This window comes from Hemitrygon akajei, chromosome 21 (assembly GCF_048418815.1).
Source record: "Hemitrygon akajei chromosome 21, sHemAka1.3, whole genome shotgun sequence".
Taxonomy (NCBI): domain Eukaryota; kingdom Metazoa; phylum Chordata; class Chondrichthyes; order Myliobatiformes; family Dasyatidae; genus Hemitrygon; species Hemitrygon akajei.
The window spans coordinates 40,912,479-40,938,464 of record NC_133144.1 but is presented as its reverse complement, the minus strand read 5'-3'; the positions used below and the strand labels follow the sequence as shown (position 1 = coordinate 40,938,464).

General features: G+C 43.3%; 1 protein-coding gene across 7 annotated transcripts in view; it reads left to right on the top strand.

Moving 5' to 3' along the window:
• Window positions 1-25,986, top strand: part of LOC140714253 (rho GTPase-activating protein 22-like) — a 524,093-nt gene that overhangs the window by 472,566 nt on the left and 25,541 nt on the right. For 6 of the 7 annotated variants that reach the window (XM_073025303.1, XM_073025302.1, XM_073025301.1 and 3 more), the window contains 2 exons: window positions 15,565-15,772; window positions 24,122-24,254. In XM_073025303.1, the coding sequence (XP_072881404.1) occupies window positions 15,565-15,772; window positions 24,122-24,254 (341 nt within the window). Of the gene's footprint in view, window positions 1-4,715; window positions 4,972-15,564; window positions 15,773-24,121; window positions 24,255-25,986 lie in introns of those variants that run through there. The other variant, XM_073025306.1, reaches the window with a different exon arrangement.

Here is a 25,986-nt window from a genome sequence, read left to right as displayed (position 1 = left end):
TGGAATTCGTTCAAAAAAAAATATCAAACACCCCACCTTGTCCCCGCCCCCCCCGGCAACAAGAAAACTATCAAAAACACAGTATATAAAACACAAAATCAAAAGGCATTTTTCAGTTCAGCTCAGAATCAGAATCAGAATCAGGTTTATTATCACCGGCATGTGATGTGAAATTCGTTAACTTAGCAGCAGCAGTTCAATGCAATACATAATCTAGCAGAGAGAGAGAAAATAATAATAATAAATAAAATAAAGCATAATAATAAATAAACAAGTAAATCAATTATGTATGTTGAATAGATTATTAAAAATGTGCAAAAACATAAGTACTGTACATTAAAAAATTGAGGTAGTGCCCAAAGCTTCAGAGTCCATTTATGAATCGGATGGCAGAGAGGAAGAAGCTGTTCCTGAATCACTGAGGGTGTGCCTTCAGGCTTCTGTACCTCCTACCTGATGGTAACAGTGAGAACAGAGCATGCCCTGGGTGCTGGAGGTCTTTAATAATGGATGTTGCCTTTCTGAGACACCGCTCCCTAAAGATGTCCCAGGTACTTTGTAGGCTAGTGCCCAAGATGGAGCTGACTAGATTTACAACCTTCTGCAGCTTCTTTCAGTCCTGTGCAGTCGCCCCTCTATACTAGACAGTGTTCATTATCTGAAGGTCAATAACACCCAAATATAGCAACAAAAAAAGGAGAAACCAGAAAAATAGAACATATCAGAACATGCCAATTAAACCTTACTCGGGCACCATCCTCCGACAGCCTCAAGGATGACAGAAACCATCACGTAGTCACCCTCCTCCAGCACCAGTGAGCAAGAGGCTGGTAAACGGCACTGAAGATTCGCTTGTCTCTCCACACCCAGCTTGTGATTTCAATCTTTCTCGGTGCTCTAATCAGCAAGATGGAGTTGGTCATGGGCTCGCACCCTTTGTCCAGGCCTCTTGGCCTCCAGGCCGCACTCCTTGCTTGCAGTCTTGTGGAGCCCTCTTGGAGGCAGCGAAACACTAGATCGGCCTGATAAAACACTGCTAGGATGTAGATAATGGGCTCCAACAGTAGCTGAACCACATCTGAAATAAAAAGGAGACATAACGGAAGTGAAAGGAGTTGCTTCATGACTCTCCTTGGGGATGGTGCCCCTGGTTGCGTTGTTCATGGGAGCCATCTTCTTCTGGAAATGTGAGGTTACAGGAGACCGGAATTTCAGCAGTTGCTAATCTGAGTTAGGGCAGAGGTATCCAATGTTACTGGTGGATGTGGGCAGGGTCTGTCAGGGGCAAATGCAACAGGTGCAACAAACAACCCACTTTTCCCCACGTTTCGTGTCAAAACCCTGCATTAGGAATGAAGACAAAGAGAGGGAGTTAGCAATACGAAGCTAGTGGGAGAGATGATACAGGGGGCAGAGATGATTGGTGGTTGGAGGAAGAGTGAAGAGATGATTGGTGGATGAGGAAGAGTGGAGGATGATGGGAAGCTGGCCCCGGGTGGGGGAGGGGTAGAGGACGATTAGGACCGGTAGAGCCAAATTGGGGAGGGGGGGGGGTTAGAGTGGAGAATGGTTGAGGTTTGGGGTGGTAAGTGGGACTAGTTTATCACCCTCATAGCAACCACCCCAACCCCCCAGTTCCCTTACCCATTCCCACTCTGAGTTTTCTATTGTTACGTACCCCATAACTGGGTCACTTACCAGCAAAGATAGAGAGGTCTGTTGAAGTCTGATGGTACTATTTTTAACAGTATTTATTGGTAAAAATACACAAAAATAATATCAATGCAAACATACAGATAATATATGTTGTCAATACTAACTCTAAAAGTGCGGGTATAATAATAATCAATAAGAAATAAGCTCTATCGTTGTCTAGGGGATAATGTATTGTCCGATGGAAAGATAAAAGTCATTCAGTTCATACAGGCTTCAGCCTTTGGTTGGAGAGAGACAGATTTTTAGAACTTGCCAGCTTTTCCTTTTTATGATGTCGATCCTTCGAAATTTCGTTGGTGGTGGTCTCTTCTTTAGCTAAACCGTCTTCCGTGGTAAGGCCCCAATCCCGGCAACGGGAAAGGACACACGTGGGCCCTCCACCGGCTGTCGCTATTAAACGCTGTCACGGGATTTCTAGCGTTTCTCCTGGTGCGTCTAAAGGTGTTGTTCCCCTGACCCTCTTTTATCCTTACTCACGGGTCTCAGATGTCAATCAGGTTGGGATGATGCAAACCCTCAACCAGCCCACTCTGGTCATTCCCTGAGGGCTTCCATGAATAGTACAATACTCAATACACAATTCCGTCTCCAAGAGACAATGGCCGGTATCCGTGGCTTTGTCTCGCTGAGGGCAGGACACACATTCCAAACCCTTGAGGATTCTCTCTCTCATTTCCTGGGTCCCCAGACCTGAATTAATAGCGATCTTGCGATTCTCAAAAAGGAGGGGGCTACTTTGTACCCTTCGGCCACTCAGAGTTGTGGCACATTCATAACACTATCCTCAGCCTTCTCCACCACCAGGTGAGGCCCAACACAAAGGAGAGGAAGAACACCTCATACTCCACCTGGTTATTCTGCAACCCCATGGTACAAACACCAAGTTTTCCCATTTCAGGCAACCTTCTCCTTCCCTCCTCCCATTTCCTTCTGATCTTCCTCCAGTCTCCAGATTCCTAATATTTCATTGGAAAGAATTCCCACTCAAATACCACTGGTTCAAGCAACTGGCTGCTCGGAAGCAGAGGCTGAAAATGTGAAGGGGGTGGTGAGGTTGGTCTGGGAGGTTGCAGCACATGGACAAAGGGACAACGTTTTCCCGGTGACGTTGCCTGTAGGACTCTTGAGATTGATCCTTAGGAAAATTCGGGAGATGGTGATGGTGCATGAGGGGAAGCTATCGCTGGTGACTCTCGGTTTGCAAGTGCATGGATAAGAATGGAACAACATGTGTGATTCAACCTGACACAACTATGTCAAAGGCAGCATCCATTCAAATGTAAACTGTTAGTCATACCAGTAAACACACAGTTTACTGAATCACCATCGCTCCATTTAAGTACACATCTGAGGTTATAATGGAATGTTTCAATGTGATTTGCATCTCAGACATGTACTTGCAGACAGAAATAACTTGCGAAATATTTCCCCCCCATGAAGATGCCCCTTTAAGATACTGTCAGCTGTTGCCATCCGGATGTCTATGACACCTGATGACAAATGGTTGACCCCACCACCCCCAGCTCAATAACACTGGGGGTGATTTCTCTCTTACCATGACAACTATTGGAAAACTACCCAAATCACAGCACACAGTGGGATCAAGTTAAAGAGGACTAAATTGAACTAAAGTATAAAGAAGTTTTTTGGCAATTAATTTGCAGAACCTGAGCATCGTGGGCGTTCTGTACTTCAAAAGTAAATTTTATTCATAAATAATACAGGAAATACAACACAATCAGTAGATGTCGTTCTTTACATTTATTATTTAACAAAGCGCAATTGCTTCTCGTGTCCCCTCTTTCGGCAGTGCACTTTGACAAGGACAAGACCCTGCAGTGACCAGTGGTGGGTGACAGGACTCCCAGACCGTCTGCCCAGAGGTGTTCCCTGTTTATATAGAATGTGAGAGATTGCACCCTGTTGGAGTATTCAAGAGGCTGCTCCTCATGTTCTGGTTGCACTGATTCAGCCCCACTCTCTTCGGGTGCCCAGCATGGAGGAGGTTGCGTTGTTTGTGGGGAAATCAGCAGCCTGCTCCTGAGCGTGGCCAAGGTGGGCATTCATAGGTCCCCATCCAGCCAGCTAGTGTTCTGTCTGACCAAACTGCCGCCCGTACTTGGGTGTTCCTGGAGAGGGAGCACACGGTGTCCTGGATGAGGATGGCAAAGTTTTAATTGTAAATTTTGTAAGGTGATCTGGGAAAATCGTAATATTGCAAAATTTGTTAATAAATCTGTTTTTAAAGAAGAAACAATTTGCATACATGAGAGATAAAGGATGATGTGATCTGCAACAACAACCAATATGCTGGAAGAATTCAGTGGATCCAGCAGCAACTGTGGAAGGAAAGGAACTGTCACAATCTGGGACAAAAAGCAGGGTCATGATGCAGGATTTCAACCCGAAATGACATAGATCCTTTCCCCCAAACCAAGCCTATTGCTATGAGCACAAATACAGTAGGGTACAGGCATGATGAAAAACTTGCAGCTGTATCACAGCTATATAGGTAAACACAACACACTGAATATAAATTATACCTCACTATTCAAAAGCACAATCGAAGACAAACCCATGATGCATCACCATGATTGAGTGGTGGAACAGACTCGAAGGGCTGAATGGCCCAATTCTGCTCCTATGCCTTACGGTAGTGCAAGGGGTAGTAAGATTAGCATAGATGCTGCTTGACCCGCTGAGTTCCTCCAACAGATTATTTATTGCTTAGACTGTGAAGAGTCAGCCAGCTCCAGACGCCCTAAACCCGTGTCCATCAGGTCGGGGAAGTCACTGAGAGATTTTCCCATTCAGAGGTTGGGACCTTAGTGCCTTGCTTGTCTCTGGAGGGGAGGCAGCAGCTGTAGCCCATTTCACGGCGTGACCTTGATTAGCCACGGCCAGGCGGGAAGCCTCTGACACCGCCGCCCCCTGCACACAGCGCCGGGCTCTTCCCACTGGCTGGGTTGCCGGATATTACAGGAGCGGACAAGACGTTACCTGCCTGGCTGGAGGCTACAGCATGCGGTGTTCCAACTAGTGCAGGCTGCCTTCAATGGGTGCTTTCGTAGTTGCGATCAGATATTTCTGGCGGTGTATGCTGCGACTCTCCCTTGGCGGTTTAGTAGCCCGTTTGGATGTGTCTGATGCCTGAAGCTGAGCCTTACTTTCTGTGCAGCCCGTGTACTCGGCTTCTGTGTGAACTCTGCCCACCGTCTTACAGAAGTTTGCAACAATGCTTTGTTAGCAGGAGAGGTATGGCACAAGGGATTTCTCATTCAATTTACGCTCGGTCGAGTGACTGGCTTCCAGATCTCTTCAGCAGTAGTTGTGCACCCAAAGTGATTGGCAGGTGCTTCACCCTCTGTGACCCATTGACGGGGAATGTTCGGTGCAATCAGACAATTCACAGCGTTTGATGGAATACGACTTCAGTTAGTCCCCTTTTAAATACTAGCGTTGAATTTCTCCCGAGTTGCGTTGCCGAGCAGCTGGGGCGCCGGGTTATTGTATGCACGGGCGCACGCCGGCGGGGTGGGGGAGGCAACTTTCAAGGCCATACTTAGAGATTCCCATTCCCAAGTTTCTGCCTTCCTTCCAGCAGGAAGATCCACTCCCCACCCCTTCCCGGAGGTATGAGAGCAGGGGAACAGATTGAAATCCCAGATCCAAAGGAAGGCTGGACGTTTTGAGTCCGTGCCTCTTGCTTTCAACCGAACCCCTCGCAGAGTTTCACTGTTGTTGTGATTGGAATGCTTCGACCTTCCCCATTCGGGAGATGTAGTGTGGAAAAGTAGCGAAGATAAAAGATCAGCCATGATTTTGCGTAAAAAGGCAGTGTGGATGTGTTTGAATCGACCCCTCTTTCAATTTCTTGAGTTCTTATCTCAGTGGATGATCCCACAGTCTGGTTTAAAGGACGTCTGTCAGCAGTAGCTGGTCAATGAATTATGCAGAATATCAAAATAATACATGCAAAATGACGGAGGAACTCGGCAGGCCAGGCAGCATCTTTGGAAGGGATAAAGGGTCGACAGTTTGGGGCCTAGACCCTTCATCACTCTCCCTGACCTGTTGAGTTCCTCCAGGATTTTGAATGTGCTGCTCTGGATTTCAAGCATCTGCCACTGTTGATGCAAGATATTTGCATTACTAAGCACAACCTGTGTTTTCATCCGTTCTGCCCTCTTGCTCCATAAACTTGATCATTGCATCCTTGATGCCTTCAATAAATGCAGCAGCCCTGTTCTAGAATTCCCTCTAAGTGCTTCGGATAAAGATGCTGAATAAGAGCCAAAATACTGTCATAGACTGGTTGGCCTGTTTCCACTCTCTTTATAATCCAATATAAACCTCAGGATCAATCTTTTCCCTTGTGATGTTGTCCCTTAAAATCTATTGCTGACTGTGCTTTTCTCCATCTGCAGTGCATCATGTGGTTAAATGAATGACGTTCAGCCTCATTTCTCTGGAACACTGGGGCATTTATAGCATTAAAGTTATCCTTTTAATATTCATTGCTGTAGGACAATCTGTGGTCACCTGGAATATGTACAAAGTGTATTTCCAAGAAACTTCCCATAACTGCTTTAATTTTAAATGAGCAGAAAATCATTTGAGAGATACAGAGCAGAAAGGTTAAAATTTTCTTCTTAGAAAGAAAATGCTGCTCTCTGCACCAGAACCTGCCAATTTTTCCGGAACCAGGGTCCACAGTTCCCAGCTAGGCTTCTACCTCTAATAAAACTCAGTAGTTGAACTCCTACAAACTGAGTAAGTAGATCAATGAACAAAAGTAAGAGGGACACCAGCATTGATATGAGTGACGGCAGTGGTCAATTCTGTTTGGCATAATTAGGTACAAACAAAAAAAACTATGCTATTTTGTAATAATATGTAAATAAAAAATGGTAGCAGTTTAGCTGAAGTATCATATTTTTGTGTCTGGATTTTTGAACTTGTGTGGGAATCGACAATCCTCCAACTTGTACACAAGTGGTATCAGTTGAACCATGGTTAATTACTGAGTGCTGTGGATACATTGGGAAGAAGTGATTGAATGATGTCAAACATGGGTGAGAAAAGTCCAAAGGTTGTACGAAAAAAGGTGGAACTCTCCAGGTGCTTGGAGACAGTTGCTGAGTTTGCCCCAGTTGCGGAACACAGCAAACAAAGTGACCCAGACTCAATTCTGAACTCCAGCATTGCCTGTGAGGGATCTTTTGTACATTCTTCACCTGACCATGTGGATTTGTTCCGTTTTCATCCCCAGCCCAAAGGTGTGCAGATTGCTAACTTAGTTGGTTGCTGTAAATGACCCCCTAGTGTAGATGGGTGGTAGGAGAGTTGATTAGCGTGAGAGGGAATAGGGGTAGGGAAATAGGATTGTGTATGTTCAGAGCTGGCATAGACACTGTAGGTTGTGTCTGTCATGAGAAATGACGAATAAAATAGTTGAGACAATATAACAACTTTATGAGTTAGTGGGAGACCACACTTGGAGTATTGTGCTTAATTCTGGTCATCTAGCTACAGGCTGGAAAGGGTACAAAAAAAACCTCAAGGATTTTACCTGAGCTGGAGGTCTTGTGCTATAATGAGAGAGTAGATAGTCTGGGACTTTCCTTCTGGAGTGTAGGAGGATAATTCTTTTAAAAATTGAGGGTTATAGATAAAGTGAGTTGTTACCATCTTCACCCCCCCCCCAAAAAAAAAAGCAGGGAAATAATCTATTTAATGATAGAGGAGAAAGATTAAAAAGGATCTCGGGGCAGCTTTTTTGTACAGAGGTTGGTGGGTTTATGGAATATGCTGCTAAAACAAGTGGTAGACGTGGGTACAGATACAAATTGCTCGAGATGTGGACAAATATTGGCTATAAGAGATTTAAGGCAAAGTGGTGAACTATCAAATGGGATTAGCCTACATAGACATTGTGGTTGCCATGGGCAAGTTGGTCTGAAGGGACTGTTCCTTTGCTGTTTAACTCTGACTCCATGAGGTGCAGGTCTCCGGGGAGGAGAGCACTGGCTGGATATTGTGAAGAGCTGCACTCAGTGGAAGTGGACTTCTTCACCTCTGCAACCAAGTTCAAACAAAGAGGCATCCTAGGTAGAGAAATGTCAAAGTTCAAAAAGTTCAAACTTTTTGAACTTTAGAATTCCACATTTCTCACTAGCGACAGAACATCGTAGGCAAAGCCACAGTTGTCATATGTCTCACTAAATTCACAGCAGACAATGGGATTGGAATTTTGTGGTTGCTGAAAGATGATTAATCCGTCTCTGGCAAAAACCAAGGCAGGTGTAAGCACATGCTGACAAAGCAGAAAATGTGAGGTGACTTGCCCACTGTTTGTTTGGTCATGGTAAGTTCCTGGAGACTTGGAAATTGTACTGTACCATAGGTGACCTGCTGCATCTTGTATCCATTTCACACAACAGGGTTCAGCAGACCCTCATTATACCAACTCGTTCTGCTCCAGAGAAGTAGAAATTCTGCAGGTGCCTGCTGCCAATCATTCCCTGGAATGTTATGTGTCATGGGGTAATCTAACTGAGCTCTTTAAAAGATGCGATGGTTTAGAGGGGGTGTCTGGGGAGGGAAGAGACAAAAAATAGAAGCAGGCCAGCCCATTCACTCCATCAAACATGTTCTGCCATTCATTGTGATCGCAGCGGATTATCCAAAATTCAGTTCACTTCATCGTTATATTCCATGATCCCTCTAGCACTAATGACAACTTTTTTTCCTTAAAGAGCACAATTTTTAAATTCAATTTTATCTTGAGCTGAGTTTTCTTTTTGAATACAAGTCTGAAGTCCTGCACCCTTCTATGTGGAAAATGTCTTTTAAACTGGGGGTTGGTTGAGAATGTCAAAACAGAGTTTGATAGTTTTAAGGTCAGGGTAGGATTATTATTGAATTGGCCATCCATGATCTTATGGATTGGAGGGGGAAGAATTACATAATTCCTAAATTTATGCTGTATTTCTAAATTGATCAACCACTCATTAATTTAAAACGATTATGGTGAGCACAAGAGACAAAGCTTAAACATTTTGTTTTTGTGTAATGTGCACATAACCAGCAGCTGCCTTCTCACAATGGTTATCTTTTGAGTGATGCAAAGCCCTTGTATCAGGTTTTGGTGGTGGTCCCACCTATCCTGATATTGGACCTGGGTACCTCCCAGTGCATTCATCAGAACCTGGGTGACCTTTCCACTGTCACCTTCACAGGTGGCAATGTCATCAACATGAGTGGCTCTCTTCTCTGCCTTTCCAGCTGAGGCCAGAGCAAAACCTGTGGCTAGTGTTCCTTGACTCCTAATGAAATGCAAAGCGCACAGTCAACAAATGGATGTTGCTATAGAGACAGGGATATGGCTCTTTTTGATCTATGCACTGAGTTGAAACGGCTTCCTACTTTTCAGGGGGTGGGGGCTGGGGAGTCTTTGTGGACGTTCATTGTGAACATTTGTAAGAGCACGTATCCTCCCTGCACACTTAAGAACTTGTGTCTCAGTGGCGTGGGGTGTTGCATGGGCAGAGAGCCAGCATAGTCATACAGCATGGAAAATCACAACTTCTTCGTGGGGAGAGTTAGCTGGGAGTGCACTTAATGGATGACCTCACCTGGTCCCTCAACATCACCTCATTGATCAAGAAAGCACCGCAGTGTTTCCACTTCCTGAAGAGATTAAGGCGAGTGAGGCTCCACTCTGCCCCCCACCCCCAATCTAACCAATTATTATAGGAGTACCATCAAATGTCCTGACCAGCTGCATTGTCGTTAAGTACAGGAATTCAAACTATAAAGTAAATTTATTATCAAAGCATATGTGCATATCAACATATACAACACAGATTGTTTTCTTGTGGTCATACACAGTAAATCCAAAGAACACAACAGAATCAATGAAAGACCACACCCAACAGGACAAACAACCAGTGTGCAAAAGATAACAAATTGTGTAAATACAAAATAAGAAAAAAAAGTTGAGTAAGGAATAAATATCAAGATCATGAGATGAAGAGTCCTTGAAAGTGAGTCCATAGATTGTTGGAGCAGTTCACTGATGGGGTAAGTGAAGTTATCCCCTCTGGTTTAAGAGTCTGATGGTTGAGGGGTAATAGCTATTCCTGAATGTTGGTAGTATGGGTCCTGAGGTTGCATTACCTTCTTGATGGCAGCAGTGAGAAGAGAGCATGGTCTGGGTGGTGGTGGTTCCTGATGATGGATGCTGCTTTCTTGCAATAGTGCTCCATAAAGATGTGCTCAGTGGTGAGGAGGGCTCTACCCATGATTGTCTGGGCTGTATCCTTTACATTTTGTAGGATTTTCCATTCAAGGGCATTGATGTTTCCATACCAGGCCATGACACAACTGGTCAATATGTCATCAACAAACAGGAAGCAGCCTACCCCAATGCCTTTCAGATCATAGTCGGAAAATTCAGCCGGACTTGTTTGAAGAAATCTCTGCCCAATTATCATCAGCATTTAAGCTACAGCACCAGCAGCCCCAACACATTCAAGAACTGCTATACTACAGTTAGGAATGCTTGCTGTCCCATGCCTAGACCATATTTCAACAAATCTGATCACTTGGCTGTATACAGGCAGAGGCTAAAGAGCAAGGCTTCGAAGATGAGAACAACAAAGAGGTGGTTGCAGGAGACGGGAGCAACAACGGGATTGCTTTGAGTCAGTGGACTGGGTTGTGTTCAAGAACCCCTCAAAGGCTCAGAATGAATGCACCATGGTTGTCAGGGACTTTATAAAAGGAGTTGCAAGGCATCTAACCGAAAATCCCTACAAAAGATTGTGAGGACTGCCGAGAGGCTCTTTGGGAGGTTTCTCTTCCACCTATCAGAGATATTTATCAGGAGCGGTGTGTATGCAGAGCCCTTAGTGTTGTCAAAGATCCCTCCCATTTGTCCAACAATCTCTTTGACACCCTACCACCTGGCAGAAGGTACAGTGGCATAAGGCCAATAACTGTTAGGAAGGGAAACAGCTTCTTTCTCAGGCTGTAAGACCACTGAACTCCCTGCCACAACCTAGGTCTCATCACACATGAGCCGTCAGTAGCGTTATGCTGTTTATTTTTTAACCCTTGTGTCATAATTGCATCTTGCTACCATTAGTAGATTAAGAAATAATATCATTTTGTGTTATGTGTGTGAGTTACTTTGTCCGAAGGAACATTGTTTCATTTGGCTGTATACATGTGTACATTTGAAAGGACAATGAACTTGAAATGAGCCCTTTAGCCCAACTGGTTCATGCTGATCAAGATGCACATCTAAACTAGCTTCACTTGCCTGTGTTTGTCCGATATCCCTTTAAACATTTCCTATCCATGTTACTGTTCAAGGATGTGCTAAGTGTTGTTAATGTACCTGCATTAACTATTTTTCTGGTAATTCAATCCATAAACTGACCGCTCTGGGTGAAAGAGTTGCCCCTCATGATTCTAATAAATCTATTCCCTTTCACCTCAAACCTTTGCCCTCTAGTTCTTTATCCCCCCCCTCCACCCCAACCCTGGGAAAAGGACTGTGACCATTGACCCTATCTATTCCTCAATTTTATACAGCTCTAAGACTATCCATCATTCTCCTATGTTGCAATGGGAAAGTCCCAACCTCTGTTGCTATCTCAGTCCTTTCCATCCTGGCAGCTTCATTAAAAAACAAGAACGCTGAGAAGAGCAGTTTGGTAATGCATGTATTCCCTCATCTACACAGCAAACATTTCGACAGCGATACTGGTTACCATGGAGAGAGCATTCTGACCCACCTCCCATGGATCTTTGCAGCAATGATAGAACAGTCGCAAAGCAATCATGACTGGGATTTGGAGCAAAAAGTAAACTGCTAGACGACTGGTACAGGGTCCTGATCCAGAAAATTGATTATCCCTCCGTCTCCACAGATGCTGCTTGATTTGCTAGTTCTTCTAGTAGTTTATTTTTTGATCTGGAGTCCAGCAGCTGCCGTTGCTTATATCTCCATGTCACTGACATTTGTCCAGATCCCATTTCCATGTAGCAAGTGGGGATGGAAGCCACCAGCAATGCTAAATATCATTATTTTCTTTCCCTGCTGGTCCCCAGTTAGCTGTTAGGGCTCAACACATTTAGTACACCAATAATAGGAGATTTCAAGACAAACATTTTCCATGAAGGTAAAGCCTACCTTCTCTCTCCTGTGCTACTTAAAATCTATTTTTGTCTTGAGTGGAGTTTTGATTTTTACATGGGTGCTGGTGGCCAAATAAACCCATTGAATAACATTATTGTGGCTGAAAGTACAGTGCATTGCACTATTTTTCAGGGATAAATGAGAGCAAAGCAAACTAAAAATCAGTTGGACAGAGGTCCACAAATAAAACTTCTTTGTGCTTTGTGGTTGTTCATGCAGCTTGTGTTCTTTAGGAAGTAATGTCTGCTGAGGGGCTTGTTTAAAATTTGATACAGGATCATTCCTACTCCTCGGTTGCTTGGTGGTGAATTCTTCACCCTAATTCAGCTGCACTCTGCTAAAGATTTGTCCTATTGGTACCCTGAACTGAGGTCTGGGAGATGCAAAGCAAAACACAAACTGCTGGAGGAACTCGGTGAATTCCATGTTCTCAATGTTTTCCAGTTATTAGTGTATTTGTGAAACGTTCTTGTTTTAGAGCTCAGTTTCAGCCATTCACATTTCATTTCCTCTATCATGGTGTAGAATTGAAGACTGCTCTGTGATTCACTCTGCCTTCCCAGAGAGAGGGATTCCTGGCCTGTTCCTTGTCTCCTTGCAGACAATCCTCTCAGTTCTAGAAGTGACCTATAAGGACTTTTCCCACAATTCCTCCACTGTTTTGATGTTCTGCTTTGTAGAGTGGAGAGCAAAATCTCCCTCCTACTCCAAAAGACATCAGATAGTGGCTTCATATGCATTTAATCTAACTTCCGTAACATGAATTCATCAAGGAATAAGCCTCAGCACTTTGTTTGGATTGTCACAACTTTGACCTACTTTGTAACTTGCCAACTGAGGTATCAGTGTGATAAGCAAATGTTTATTGTCACAACGTGATCATCATTTGAGCAGATCAGAATGTGGTGGTGGCAGTCAGAAGCAAGTAACAGGACATGTTTCTTCTGGTTTAAGGCACTTAGACAGAATTAAATCATACACTCTCTCCAAGATGCTGCCTGGCATGCTGAGTTCCTCCAGCATTTTGTGTGTGCCACTCTCTTCTACAAACTGAAGGCCCATCTCTCTAGGCACCTCTTGGTATTTAAGTCCAATATGGAGTTGCACAGTATCGTAGCGGTTAGCGCAATCCTTTACAGAACCAGCTGGAAGAATGAGGTTCGATTCCCACTGCTGTCTGTAAGGACATTCTTCCCATGACCGTGTGAGATTCCTCCAGGTGCTCTGGTTTTCCCACACATTCCAAACACGCATGGTTAGAATTATCGAGTTAAGGGCATGCTGTGTTGGTGCTGGAAGTGTGATGAAACTTGTGGGCTGCCCTACACAATCCTCGCTGATTTGATTTGAAGTAAGCAACACATTTCACTGTGTGTTTTGACGTACATGTGACAAATTAAGCTAATCTCCAAGTCTTTATTGTATCTCTTCTCTTGGGTCAGTTCTCTCCTAGATGATACTTCTGTGTTTATCTGTCCCATCAGTGGTTCCTACTGTCTCTGTGACAGGACAGCTCAGCACCTTCAGCTCTTGACTGAGATGCTGAAATGGAATGGTAGCGAATGGAAGGAAGCCTTGCAACATCATGGATCCTGGTTGAGTCCTGACCCCTAGGGTGCTCTGTTCTGGCGTTCGTGCTCCTTATGGTTGCACAAGTTTCTTCTGGATGTAGAATCAAAGGGGAGTTGATGGGCTTGAGAGAAAATGTGGCAGGTGTATAGAAAATGAGAAGGGGATTCGTCTGGTGGAGTTACTCTACTGAGAGCCAGAATGGATCTGATGGGCCAAATGGACTACAGCATCCTAATACCTTCTCCCCTGGGCGGTGACTCCTGCTGGGGCTGGTTACACATAGTTTGTGTTCCCAGTACATTGGTACAGTGGCCATTGTTCATATGTTAACTGACACAGTAAAACCTTGTCTGATTTGACTTGGGTAGTGTGGAATTGGAGCATCAGTACAGATTGAAAGATGCCCACAGATGCACTCTCTGTAACCACCAGGGGGTAGAGACTGGCTACTGCCTCCTAACCGTGGGTTCCTGAAGCCATTTAGAATATTCTGATGTTTCTTGATCGAAGTTGGCCAACATAGGCAAGTAGGAAGAACTGTAGTGCAGATCTTGAAGCAATGGTGATGTTGTCAGCTGACTGAGAAGGTCACTGGAGCTGGACTGGATCTGCCATACATCATCTCTGGCAGCTTGGCATGTTTGCTTCACTTCTGGTGTTTAGAGTCAAAGGTGCACGAGTCCAGGTGAAAAGGATGGGACTTAAGGCAGTCTTCCAGAGATATCATGGTCAATTTTGTAAGATTAAAAAGTTCCACAATTCCATATCTTGAAAAATATGCCTTGGGTTTGAAAGGTGTACAGGATGGCATCTATCAGGCTTGAACGTCAAAAGTGGAAGGTGGTTGAAGGTCCAGGAAACACTGGTTTAAGGTTTTAGGCAAAGGATACAAGATTTGTACGAAGAGGAAGATTCTTAGTCAACAATAGATCTGAAATGATAAAATTAAAATGGAATTGCTACAGCACAGGAGATGGAAATGTGACCTTTCAGATCTATGGCAGATTAATCCTTACAATATCTTTCTCTGTATCTCACTGATTATTCCAGCTCAAATGACCATTCAGATCCCTTTGGGAAGCCCTGGGTAATGATGTTTGCACTGCCTGTACAGGCAGTGAATTTCTGTTCTGTGTACAAACCTTGTTTGAAATTTTGACAAAGAATACCTGTGTCCCTTGGTCTAAAACCAACTACTATTGAGAGAGCCCTCTCCCTTCTCCCTTCTCCCTTCTCCCTTCTCTCTCCCACCCCCCATCAAATATCTCAACATTCCTTGCTTCATAGAGTGTCATCCTAGCTGGCAGATAGGTTTACTTTCATTTGGCATTGTTGTTGGCGTAGATGTTGTGGGCTGAAGGGCTTCTTCCTGTGCACTATACACAAAATGCTGGAGGAACTCAGCAGGTTAGGGAGTATCTATGGGAAGGAATAAACAGTCTGCCTGGAATGTTGAATGCTTATTCCTCTCCATAGATGCTGCCTGTCTGCTGAGTTCTTCTAGCACTTTGTGTGTGTTGCTCTGAGTTTCCGGCATCTGCAGAATCACTTGTGTCTAAGGGTTGTGCCTGTGCTATATTGTACTGTTCTCTCGCCCAGCCTTGAGGCTGGAACTTGTCCTCCCTGGATTTGAGTGAATATTTTCTATGTGTTGGTGTGGGGGAGTAAAAGAATAATTGTGACTAAAGTGATTGAAGATCCTCAACTATTCACAAATGGCATCTTATATTTCCTTGTATCCTGTCCAGCCTAGGAAGACAGGTTTAAAAAACAGTTTCCCCATATATGTGTATAATGTTTTTAAGTTCTGCAGGGTTGATAAGTGGAAAGAAAATATTTGAAATAACCTTTTAAAACATACAGAGACAAAACATTCCTATACAAAGGAAGGGAAGGATGCATGCAAAGTCAACTTGAGCATTGTAATTAAATTATTTAGAGTCAAGTGTCTTTTAGCTTGAAATCTGGTGTTCCAGTTCTTAGACTGAAGTAACATGTATTGGAAGAGAGTGTTATTAAGGACCTTGATGAGGGAAATCACACCTACAGATTCTGATTTATTACAGGTATATTTGGACAGCGTTTGGAAGATACAGTCCAATACGAGAGGAAATTTGGAAGGCATTTGGCTCCATTATTAGTGGAACAGTGTGTGGACTTTATCAGAGAAAATGGCCTTAACGAAGAAGGGTTATTTCGCATGCCTGGGCAAGCCAACCTGGTCAAAGAACTCCAGGATTCTTTCAACTGTGGAGAAAAGCCTCTGTTTGACAAGTAAATTCTTACCTTTTATATTGTTCAAATACTGCAGGCTACTAGTGTTTAGTTAAATCTGAAGCCATTGCATGATAAACTTCTCAGACGTGTTTGCTTCATGAACCTATTTGAGCAACTACTAGTAAAGCTCAGATAATCCAGCAGCCAATTGTTTATAAATTCTGCATACAGCTCAGTCAATAGTCTGGAATGTGAGCCTAGGATTGATGTCAGGGCCAAGGAGTCTGGAGTGTGGTTGACGCAGGGTTAGGGTCAGGAGCATGTACTTCTATAGCCAGAGAACAGAGCACTTAGAGGTTTCATGTTCTCTTTACATTTGTCTTGTTTACTGGAAATTTTGTACTTTATAATGTTTTAAAAAAAGGAAATAAGAAAAAAAAACTTGGTTTGTTAAGAGCAACATCAATAAACTTGTAATTTTACTAAAATCACTACTCAAATTCCAAATGGTTCCAGATCATTGGAGTTCTACAGTACGTTCATCTGAGAGGTTTGTAGTTCACTGGCTTTAAATTTAACCAAATAACAGTTATTACTGGGAATTGATGCCTTCAAGTCCTGATACTTTGAGTGCCTCATCTCTCGAACAATGGAATGGTTTCATCATTGCTTACATTCTTCCCAGAAGAACTAACCCTCAATGGTATAAAGCCAACTTTCTGACTCTGGTAGCGGTGTGTCTAAAGGCTGTTAATCATCTTGTACTAATTTGCTGTCATATTTAAACAGTGATCTTGCTCAACAGAACCTTCTCATTCTCTAAATGTAAACTGTTCTTTATTTGACATTTCTGGTTCTAATGTCCATTAGGCGGTCCAAGTTAATTAACAGATAAGTTGGTATTTGAATGGTAAATTTTCCAGCCATCTTTTGAGTAATTTACAACAAATTTCTAACAAGTTTTACATTAGAACCGAACCTAAATTTTTGAAACCATTATATTTGTGTGATTCTTCAGGATTGACTTGATGGGACCCTATGTTTGATCATTACTTCAAGTAATGGGGCATACATGGCAATGCTGATTTCATTGTTTGCCCACTCAACCTTGGCTCCAGTATCAGGATGAGAGACAGGCCTGTAGTACATGTCCTGTCTAACCTTCCAGCATACAACTTGGGCTACATTGAAACAACAAAGGAAATATGTGACAGAGATGTTCTAATTTGGTGGCATCACAGCACTCTATTTGAAAGAACTTTTTCCAATACTGTCACACTGAGTTATGGAGAGAGGATGATCAAGCCGAGACTTTTCCATTGCAACATAAGAGAATGAGGGGTGATCATAGAAATTTGCATGTATCCTTTATACATGGTTGCATGTATAAAGGAGTGCTAAACAAGTCTCTGTCTCGAAACTAGCCATCTCAATGTTTCTGGTTTAAATAGCTTTCTTGTTTAAGTATTCAGGTGAAGTGCATTTTCTTTCCAATGTTTCTGTTGTCAAAACACTTTATTGTCCGAAGTAAACTTTATCGATCCCGTTCAGTTCTCTCATTGTGTTTTCTCTTGCAAAGGTCCCTTCCAATTCGTTTAGGCACAAATTCCTGCAGATCTAAAACATCACTGTTGCTCCTTCACAAGGTCAACTCAGGGGTGGTGGGGGGGGGGGGGGAATAACATTAATGAACAAGTTTAATCATCTCAAGCTCTAGCTTTACAAATATGGGCAAATTATGGAAAGAACTTTACACGTAAAAGAAAGTTACCTCCCAGTTAGGCACAGCTGCTACTCCATCTTTTATTACCTCTCACCTTCACTGTTCCAGTAGTGAACTGGCCTGTCAATCTTCGATCCATCTTACATTTAAACTTGTACAAATCACTGCTGATAGTGAGGTAACTTGTGCTGTTTATTCAACTTTCTGATATTCTCAAATCCATCTTGGCTCCAAATTTAAAATTCTCAGTTTTTTTCCTAAATAACCACCCCCGGTCCCTCTCTTATCTCTGTGATCTCCATAGAACATTACAGCACAGAAACAGGCCCTACGGCCCTTCTTGGCTATGCTGAACCATTTTTCTTCCTAGTCCCACTGACCTGCACCTGGACCATATCCCTCCATACACCTCTCATTCATGTACCTGTCCAAGTTTTTCTTAAATGTTAAAAGTGAACCCGCATTTACCACTTCATCTGGCAGCTCATTTCACACTCCCACCACTCTCTGTGTGAAGAAGCCCCGCCCCCCAATGTTCCCTTTAGACTTTTCCCCATCACCCTTAACCCATGCCCTCTGGTTTTTTTCTCCCCTAGCCTCAGTGGAAAAAGCCTGCTTGTATTCACTCTATCTATACCCATCATAATTTTATATACCTTTATCAAATCTCCCCTCATTCTTCTACGCTCTATTCCCTGGAGTGTAGAAGAATGAGGGGAGGTTTGATAAATATATATAAAATTTTTAGATAAAGTCCTAACCTATTCAACCTTTCTCTGTAACTCAGTTTCTCAAGTCCTGGCAACATCCTTGTAAACCTTCTCTGCACTCTTTCAACCTTATTAATATCCTTCTTGTAATTTTGTGACCAAATTATTTGGTCTCCTAAGTTTTTAATTCTAGTCTCATTCACACTTGATATTAATCACTCCTCAGTTAGCACCCATATCTTTAGCTGCCTGGGGCTCTTGAAATTCTGTCTTTACACCTCTGTAATTTGCCACTTAAAATATCTTTAAACCCAGGTCAGTGCTAAATGTTTTTGGTTGTTTGCTCTTTTCATCTACCCTGAAACTAAATCTTTGTCCTCTTTCTTCAGTTGCTTCTTAAATCTACACCACACTTCTGTGTTTAGTAGCTTTCCCTGAATCATCTTGGGGTTGAGGAGGGGAAGAAAGGATCAGCCAAGATTGAATGGCAGAGTAGACCCGATGGGCTGAATGGCCTAATTCTGCTCCTATCTCTTATGGTCTGATGTGTTTGTGTCACGTTGTCTCGTAATGCTCCTGTCAGGTACCTTGGAAGGTTTTACTTCATTAAAGTATATGCAAGTACAGGTTGAGCATCTCTTATCTGAAAAGCCTGGGGTTGGAAGTGTTTTGGATTTTTTCTAATATTTTTTGATTTTGGAATATTTGCATCTATGTAATGAGGTACCTTGAAGATGGGACCCAAATCCAAACGCAAACTCCTTTTACATTACTTATACAGCTTATGTACAGTTGGTGCAAAGCTCACAGAGCGAACAGCCCATAGTCAGAGCGTAGTCTGACATGATGGGGCTGGGTCCTCTGCAAGCTGTCAGAGTGGAGTGACCGCTGCCAACTGCATCTCCAGTCGGTTTCCAACTCTGTAGTTAGCTTCATATCCACCATCAATTTCAAACAGCCATGCATTTCACAGTAACTACAATGGGGGGGGGTAGTTTTATATAATATTTGTAATAGACAATAGGTGCAGAAGTAGACTATTCGGCCCTTCGAGCCTGCACCGCCATTTTGAGATCATGGCTGATCAATTACTATCAATACCCGGTTCCTGCCTTGTCCCCATATCCCTTGATTCCCCTATCCATAAGATACCTATCTAGCTCCTTCTTGAAAGCATCCAGAGAATTGGCCTCCACTACCTTTCGAGGTAGTGCATTCCAGACCCCCACAACTCTCTGGGAGAAGAAGTTTTTCCTTAACTCTGTCCTAAATGACCTAGCCCTTATTCTCAAACTACGCCCTCTGGTACTGGACTCTCCCAGCATCTGGAACAAATTTCCTGCCTCTATCTTGTCCAAACCCTTAATAATCTTATATGTTTCAATCAGATCCCCTCTCAATCTCCTTAATTCCAGCGTGTACAAGCCCAGTCTCTCTAACCTCTCTGCGTAAGACAGTCCAGACATCCCAGGAATTAACCTTGTGAATCTACGCTGCACTTCCTCTACAGCCAGGATGTCCTTCCTTAACCCTGGAGACCAAAACTGTACACAATACTCCAGGTGTGGTCTCACCAGGGCTCTGTACAAATGTAAGAGGATTTCCTTGCTCTTGTACTCAATTCCCTTTGTAATAAAGGCCAACATTTCATTAGCCTTCTTCACTGCCTGCTGCACTTGCTCATTCACCTTCAGTGACTGATGAACAAGGACTCCGAGATCTCTTTGTATTTCTCCCTTACCCAACTCTACACCGTTCAGATAATAATCTGCCTTCCTGTTCTTACTCCCAAAGTGGATAACCTCACACTTATTCACATTAAACGCCATCTGCCAACTCACCCAGCCTATCCAAGTCACCCTGAATTCTCCTAACATCCTCATCACATGTCACACTGCCACCCAGCTTAGTATCATCAGCAAATTTGCTGATGTTATTTTCTATGCCTTCATCCAAATCGTTAACGTAAATGGTAAACAGCTGTGGTCCCAATACTGAGCCCTGTGGCACTCCACTAGTCACCACCTGCCATTCCGAGAAACACCCATTCACCGCTACCCTTTGCTTTCTATCTGCCAACCAGTTTTCTATCCATGTCAATGCCTTCCCCCCGATGCCCTGAGCTTTGATTTTACCCACCAATCTTCTATGTGGGACCTTATCAAATGCCTTCTGAAAATCGAGGTACACTACATCCACTGGATCTCCCCCGTCTAACTTCCTGGTTACATCCTCGAAAAACTCCAACAGATTAGTCAAGCATGATTTACCCTTGGTAAATCCATGCTGGCTCGGCCCAATCCTATCACTGCTATCTAGATATGCCACTATTTCATCCTTAATAATGGACTCTAGCATCTTTCCCACCACCGATGTCAGGCTGACAGGTCGATAGTTCTCTGTTTTCTCCCTCCCTCCTTTCTTAAAAAGTGGGATAACATTAGCCATTCTCCAATCCTCAGGGACTGATCCTGAATCTAAGGAACATTGGAAAATGATTACCAATGCATCCGCAATTTCCAGGGCCACCTCCTTTAGTACCCTAGGGTGCAGACCATCTGGACCTGGGGATTTGTCAGCCTTCAGTCCCATCAGTCTTCTTATCACCGTTTCCTTCCGAATGTCAATCTGTTTCATTTCCTCTGTTACCCTATGTCCTTGGCCCATCCATACATCTGGGAGATTGCTTGTGTCTTCCTTAGTGAAAACAGATCTAAAGTACTCATTAAATTGTTCTGCCATTTCTCTGTTTCCCATAATAATTTCACCCAATTCATTCTTCAAGGGCCCAACGTTGTTCTTAACTATCTTCTTTCTCTTCACATACCTAAAAAAGCTTTTGCTATCTTCCTTTATATTCCTGGCTAGCTTGCATTCGTACCTCATTTTTTCTCCCCGTATTGTCTTTTTAGTTAAGTTCTGTTGTTCCTTAAACACTTCCCAATCATCTGTCCTCCCACTCACCTTAGCTCTGTCATATTTCCTTTTTTTTAATGCTATGCAATCTCTGACTTCCTTTGTCAACCACTGTGGCCCCTTTCCCCCCTTTGAATCCTTCCTTCTCTGGGGGATGAACTGATTTTGCACCTTGTGCATTATTCCCAAGAATACCTGCCATTGCTGTTCCACTGTCTTTTCTGCTAGGCTATCCATCCAGTCAACTTTGGCCAGCTCCTCCCTCATGGCTCCATAGTTTCCCCTGTTCAACTGCAACACTGACACCTCCGAGCTGCCCTTATCCTTCTCAAATTGCAGATAAAAGCTTATCATATTGTGATCACTATCTCCTAATGGCTCCTTTACTGCGAGATCGCTTATCAAATCCTGTTCATTACATAACACTAAATCCAGAATAGTCTTGTCCCTGGTCGGCTCTCGTACAAGCTGTTCCAAGAATGCATCCCGTAGGCACTCTACAAACTCCCTATCCTGTGGTCCAGCACCAATCTGATTCTCCCAGTTCACCTGCATGTTGAAATCCCCCATAACTACTGTGACATTACCTTTGCCACATGCCAATGTTAACTCCCTATTCAACTTGCACCCAATATCCATGCTACTGTTTGGTGGCCTGTAGACAACACCCATTTGGGTCCTTTTGCCCTTACTGTTCCTCAGTTCTATCCACACAGACTCTACTTCTCCTGACCCTATGTCCCCCCTTGCAAAGGACTGAATCTCATTCCTCACCAACAGGGCCACCCCACCCCTCTGTCCACATTTCTGTCCCTACGATAGCACGTATACCCTTGTACATTCATTTCTCAGGTCTGATCTCCCTGCAGCCATGTCTCTGTTATCCCAACAACATCATAGTTACCCATTCGCACCTGGGCTTCAAGCTCATCCGCCTTATTTCTGACACCGTGCATTCAGATATAGAATTTTTAACCCATTTCTCCTCTCTCTGTTTGAATCGCTGTCTATTGTGCTTAGCCCAGCTCCCCGAACTCCCATCAGGCTATACGCCCCTAGAATTTTGTTTTTCCTTCCTAAATTTACTTATTCTTTCAACACATTTAACTCCATGTTCCGTCAGACGATCCCTCTGTACCTGAGTCCTCCTTATCACTCGTTCCGCCCCACCTTCCTCTACTACACACTTAATATTCCGAAACCGTGTAGTCCCCACCTGTCCTTTATTCTTCCTCTCGCTATCCTCCCTCACATTCTGGATCCCCGCCCCTTGCAAATTTAGTTTAAACCCCCCCCCAAGAAGCACTAGCAAACTTCCCTGCAAGAATGTTAGTACCACTCCAGTTCAGGTGTAAACTGTCCCTTCGGAACAGATCCCACCTTCCCTGGAACAAAGCCCAATTATCTACAAACCTGAAGCCCTCCCTCCTGCACCATCCTCTCAGCCATGTATTAATCTTTATAATCCTTCTGTTCCTTGCCTCACTCGCACGTGGCACAGGTAGCAATCCTGAGATTGTTACCCTGGAGGTCCTGCTCTTCAGCTTCGCACCTAACTCCCTGAACTCCCTACACAGGACCCCCTCACTCATCCTACCCACGTCATTGGTCCCTACATGGACCACAACATCTGGATTCTTGCCCTCCCTCTCGAGAATAACCTGCACCCGATCTGAGATGTCTTGGACCCCGGCACCAGGGAAGTAACATACCATCCGAGACTCCCGATCTTCCCCATAAAATCTCCTATCCGCCCCCCTGACTATAGAATCCCCTATCAATACCGCTCTCTTCTCTTCCCTTCTCCCCTTCCTAGTCAAGGGTCCAACCTCAGTGCCAGAGACAGGACCACTGCAGCTTGTTCCTGGTAGGTCATCCCCACCAACAGTATCCAAAACGGTATACTTATTTTTGATGGGAACAGCCACAGGGGTGCTGTTCTCTCTCTGTCTGCTCCCCCTGCCTCTCTTGACTATCACCCATTTGCCTACCTCCTGTCTTTTCGGTGTGACTGCCTCCCGATAACTCTTATCTATCTCTGCCTCTGCCTCCCGAATGATCCGTAGTTCATCCAGCTCCTGCTTCAATTCCCTAACTCGGTCTGATAGGAGCTGCAGCTGGATGCACCTGTTGCAGGTGTGGTCATCAGGAACATTGTGCATAATAATTGTGCATGAAACAATTACCTTCAATTTTCAGTCTGTTGTAAGAGATCTTTGCTTGTTTCATGATCAGCATACCATTAAGCGGCATATGTTCACCCCAACACTGCCGAATCCACTTTTTCAATACGCACTCGAGATCTCCATTTTTCATATTATGCAGTTTTTTTTCTATTTTTCATTAACCTCTGTTAATTACATATGTAAGGTCTCTTCTCAGAACTGACGGTGGTGTGCAGAGACCTATGCATTGCCTGGGGATCTTCCCAATGCCTTGTAGAATTTTCCATTTGTGACATCACGTCAGTGCAGTAAAAATTTGGAGTTCGGAGGAGTATGGATTTTGAGATTTTGGATAAGGGGTACTTAACCTACAGTACTTATTTGGAAATTTGGCTGACGAAAAATCAATTTCAACTGTTATTTAGGACATTTTTTCAAATGGTTTACTTATCCCAGATTTTAAAAACTTGCTATTTGTAAGTAAAATGTAATTGGTTAAACTAAAATTGAATTTTTAAGGTTTTTTTACACAGCCACCAAGTCGTACATATAAACAAAACTAGTAGCAGTTTCAGATCACGAACGAAGTAGTGCCTGTGTAGGTCACAAGGCTGGAATCTGGAGCAACACACAAATAGCTCGAGGAAAACTCAGCGTGTCAGTCAGCATCTGCTGAGGGAAAAGGAAAGAGACAGTCAGTGTGTCAGGTCTAGTCTGAAATGTCAATTCTCCATTTCCCTGCACAGATACTGCCTGACTACTGAACTCCCCAGAATGAGGGGCATTGCTTTTTAAGGGGCAGTTTTGTGGTCAATTCCACGTGCTGACAGAAAATGCTGGTTAATGATTACGGCTTTTCGAAGCTCCCGTGGTTTACAACTTTTCATTTCAGGAACACAGACGTTCATACAGTTGCATCCTTACTGAAACTGTACCTGAGGGAGTTACCAGAACCAGTCATCCCATTTGCCAAGTATGAAGACTTCCTTTCATGCGCACAGTTGCTGGCTAAGGACAAAGAAGAGGTAAACACAGAGATATAATCAGAACTCGAGGGGCAAATTCCCCACACAGAGGGTGGTTTGTATCTGGAATGTGCTGCCGGGGAAGTGGTTAAAGCAGGTACAATGGCAACTTTTAAAAGACAGTTGAACAATTACTGGGATTGGAAAGGTTTGGTAGGGTATGGGCCAAATGCTGACAAATCGGACTGGCTTGGATCTGTTAAGGAATCAACAACACACTTCAGTTGTGAAAGTTTGTTCATTATCTCTAATACTATTTAATATTACAGTCTGAAATTATTTATTTGAGTCATAGTTATACAGCACAGAAATAGGCCTTTTGGCCCAACTTGTCCCTAATGACCACGTTGTCTGCTTGAGCAAGACACAGTTCGCCACATTTGACCAGTATTCCTCCAAACCAGGGTTCTCAACTTTTGTTTATGCCATGGACCCCACCATTAACCAAGGGATCCGTGGACCTGAGGTTGGGAATCCCTGCTCTCAGCCTTTTCTCTTCATGTACTCGTCTAAATATCTTTAAAATATTATAATTGTACCGGCCTCTCCCACTTCCTGTGACAGCTCATTCCTTTTACCCACCACCTGGAATATTGTTAGATTTGGTAAAGTTTAATCTTCTCCTTCTCTTGCCTTTCCTGTAGTTGATGTGACCTCACTGTGTTGTATACTAATCCATGTCCTATGCTGACTCTTGCTAATATGTATACATGGTTGTAACCAAGGAAGACACCTCCTCATGTGACTTAGTGTACAATCAATATGGATACAAGTTGCCAACAAGAACGTGAAATCTCCTTTCAGCACTTAAGATAATTTGGATGGTTAGCTGCCTAGACTTTTGTTTTTACGTTGGATTCAAATCCTTAAATAAAAAGTTAGACAGACTAATTTCTTAAATTTTAGCCAGAAGTTCCTGAGGGAATCAATGTTTGCCACTGAAATGGGATCTGTACACCAAATGTGATACCCAACTTGAAATTTGGTCCACTCCTCAGTATTACAGCAGTGGAAGTGTCAATAGAACTTGGCCATCAGCTCCTAGAATCCGGAATGTGAGATGTCCAGTCGATTTTAGGTTGTACGATTCAATGAAATCCAAGGATCCTGATATGCCTGAGAGTCTGGAAAATTATTGTGATATGTTAACCACTTTTACTGATGAATCAAAAGATATTTTATCTGGGAATGTTGGTGTGGCTGTTTTTGTGCCTGAATTACAGGTAACAATAAAGAAATGTCTTAATAACCAGCTATCAGTATATACAGCAGAATTGGTTGCCATCATTTTGGGCTTACAGTGGGTGGAGGAAATTTATCCTTGCAAAGTTGTAATTTGTTCAGGCTCTTTTTCAGTTTTGACTAGACTTAAAACAGGTCATTCTATTAGTAGGTCAGAATTACTGCTGGAAGCTGTTCAAACTTTATCATTTTCTTGTGGGTCCCTGCACATAGAAGTGTTGAGGGGAATGAGCAGGTTGATTGGTGGCCAAAAAAGCAATTAAAAGTTCAGCTGTGGATTTAGACCTTCCACTTAACAAATCAGAAGCTAAGGGGTTGGTGGGGCTAAGAATTGTTACTATGGCAAGACTTGTGGGATAATGGGTGTAAGGGGAGACACCTTTACTGAATACACAAAACTGTTGGGTTGATGGGAGAAGGGGGTAAAACAAGAAGGGAAGGAATTATATTGAATTGACTTAGAATATCCTTATTTCATGGAAAATATCAC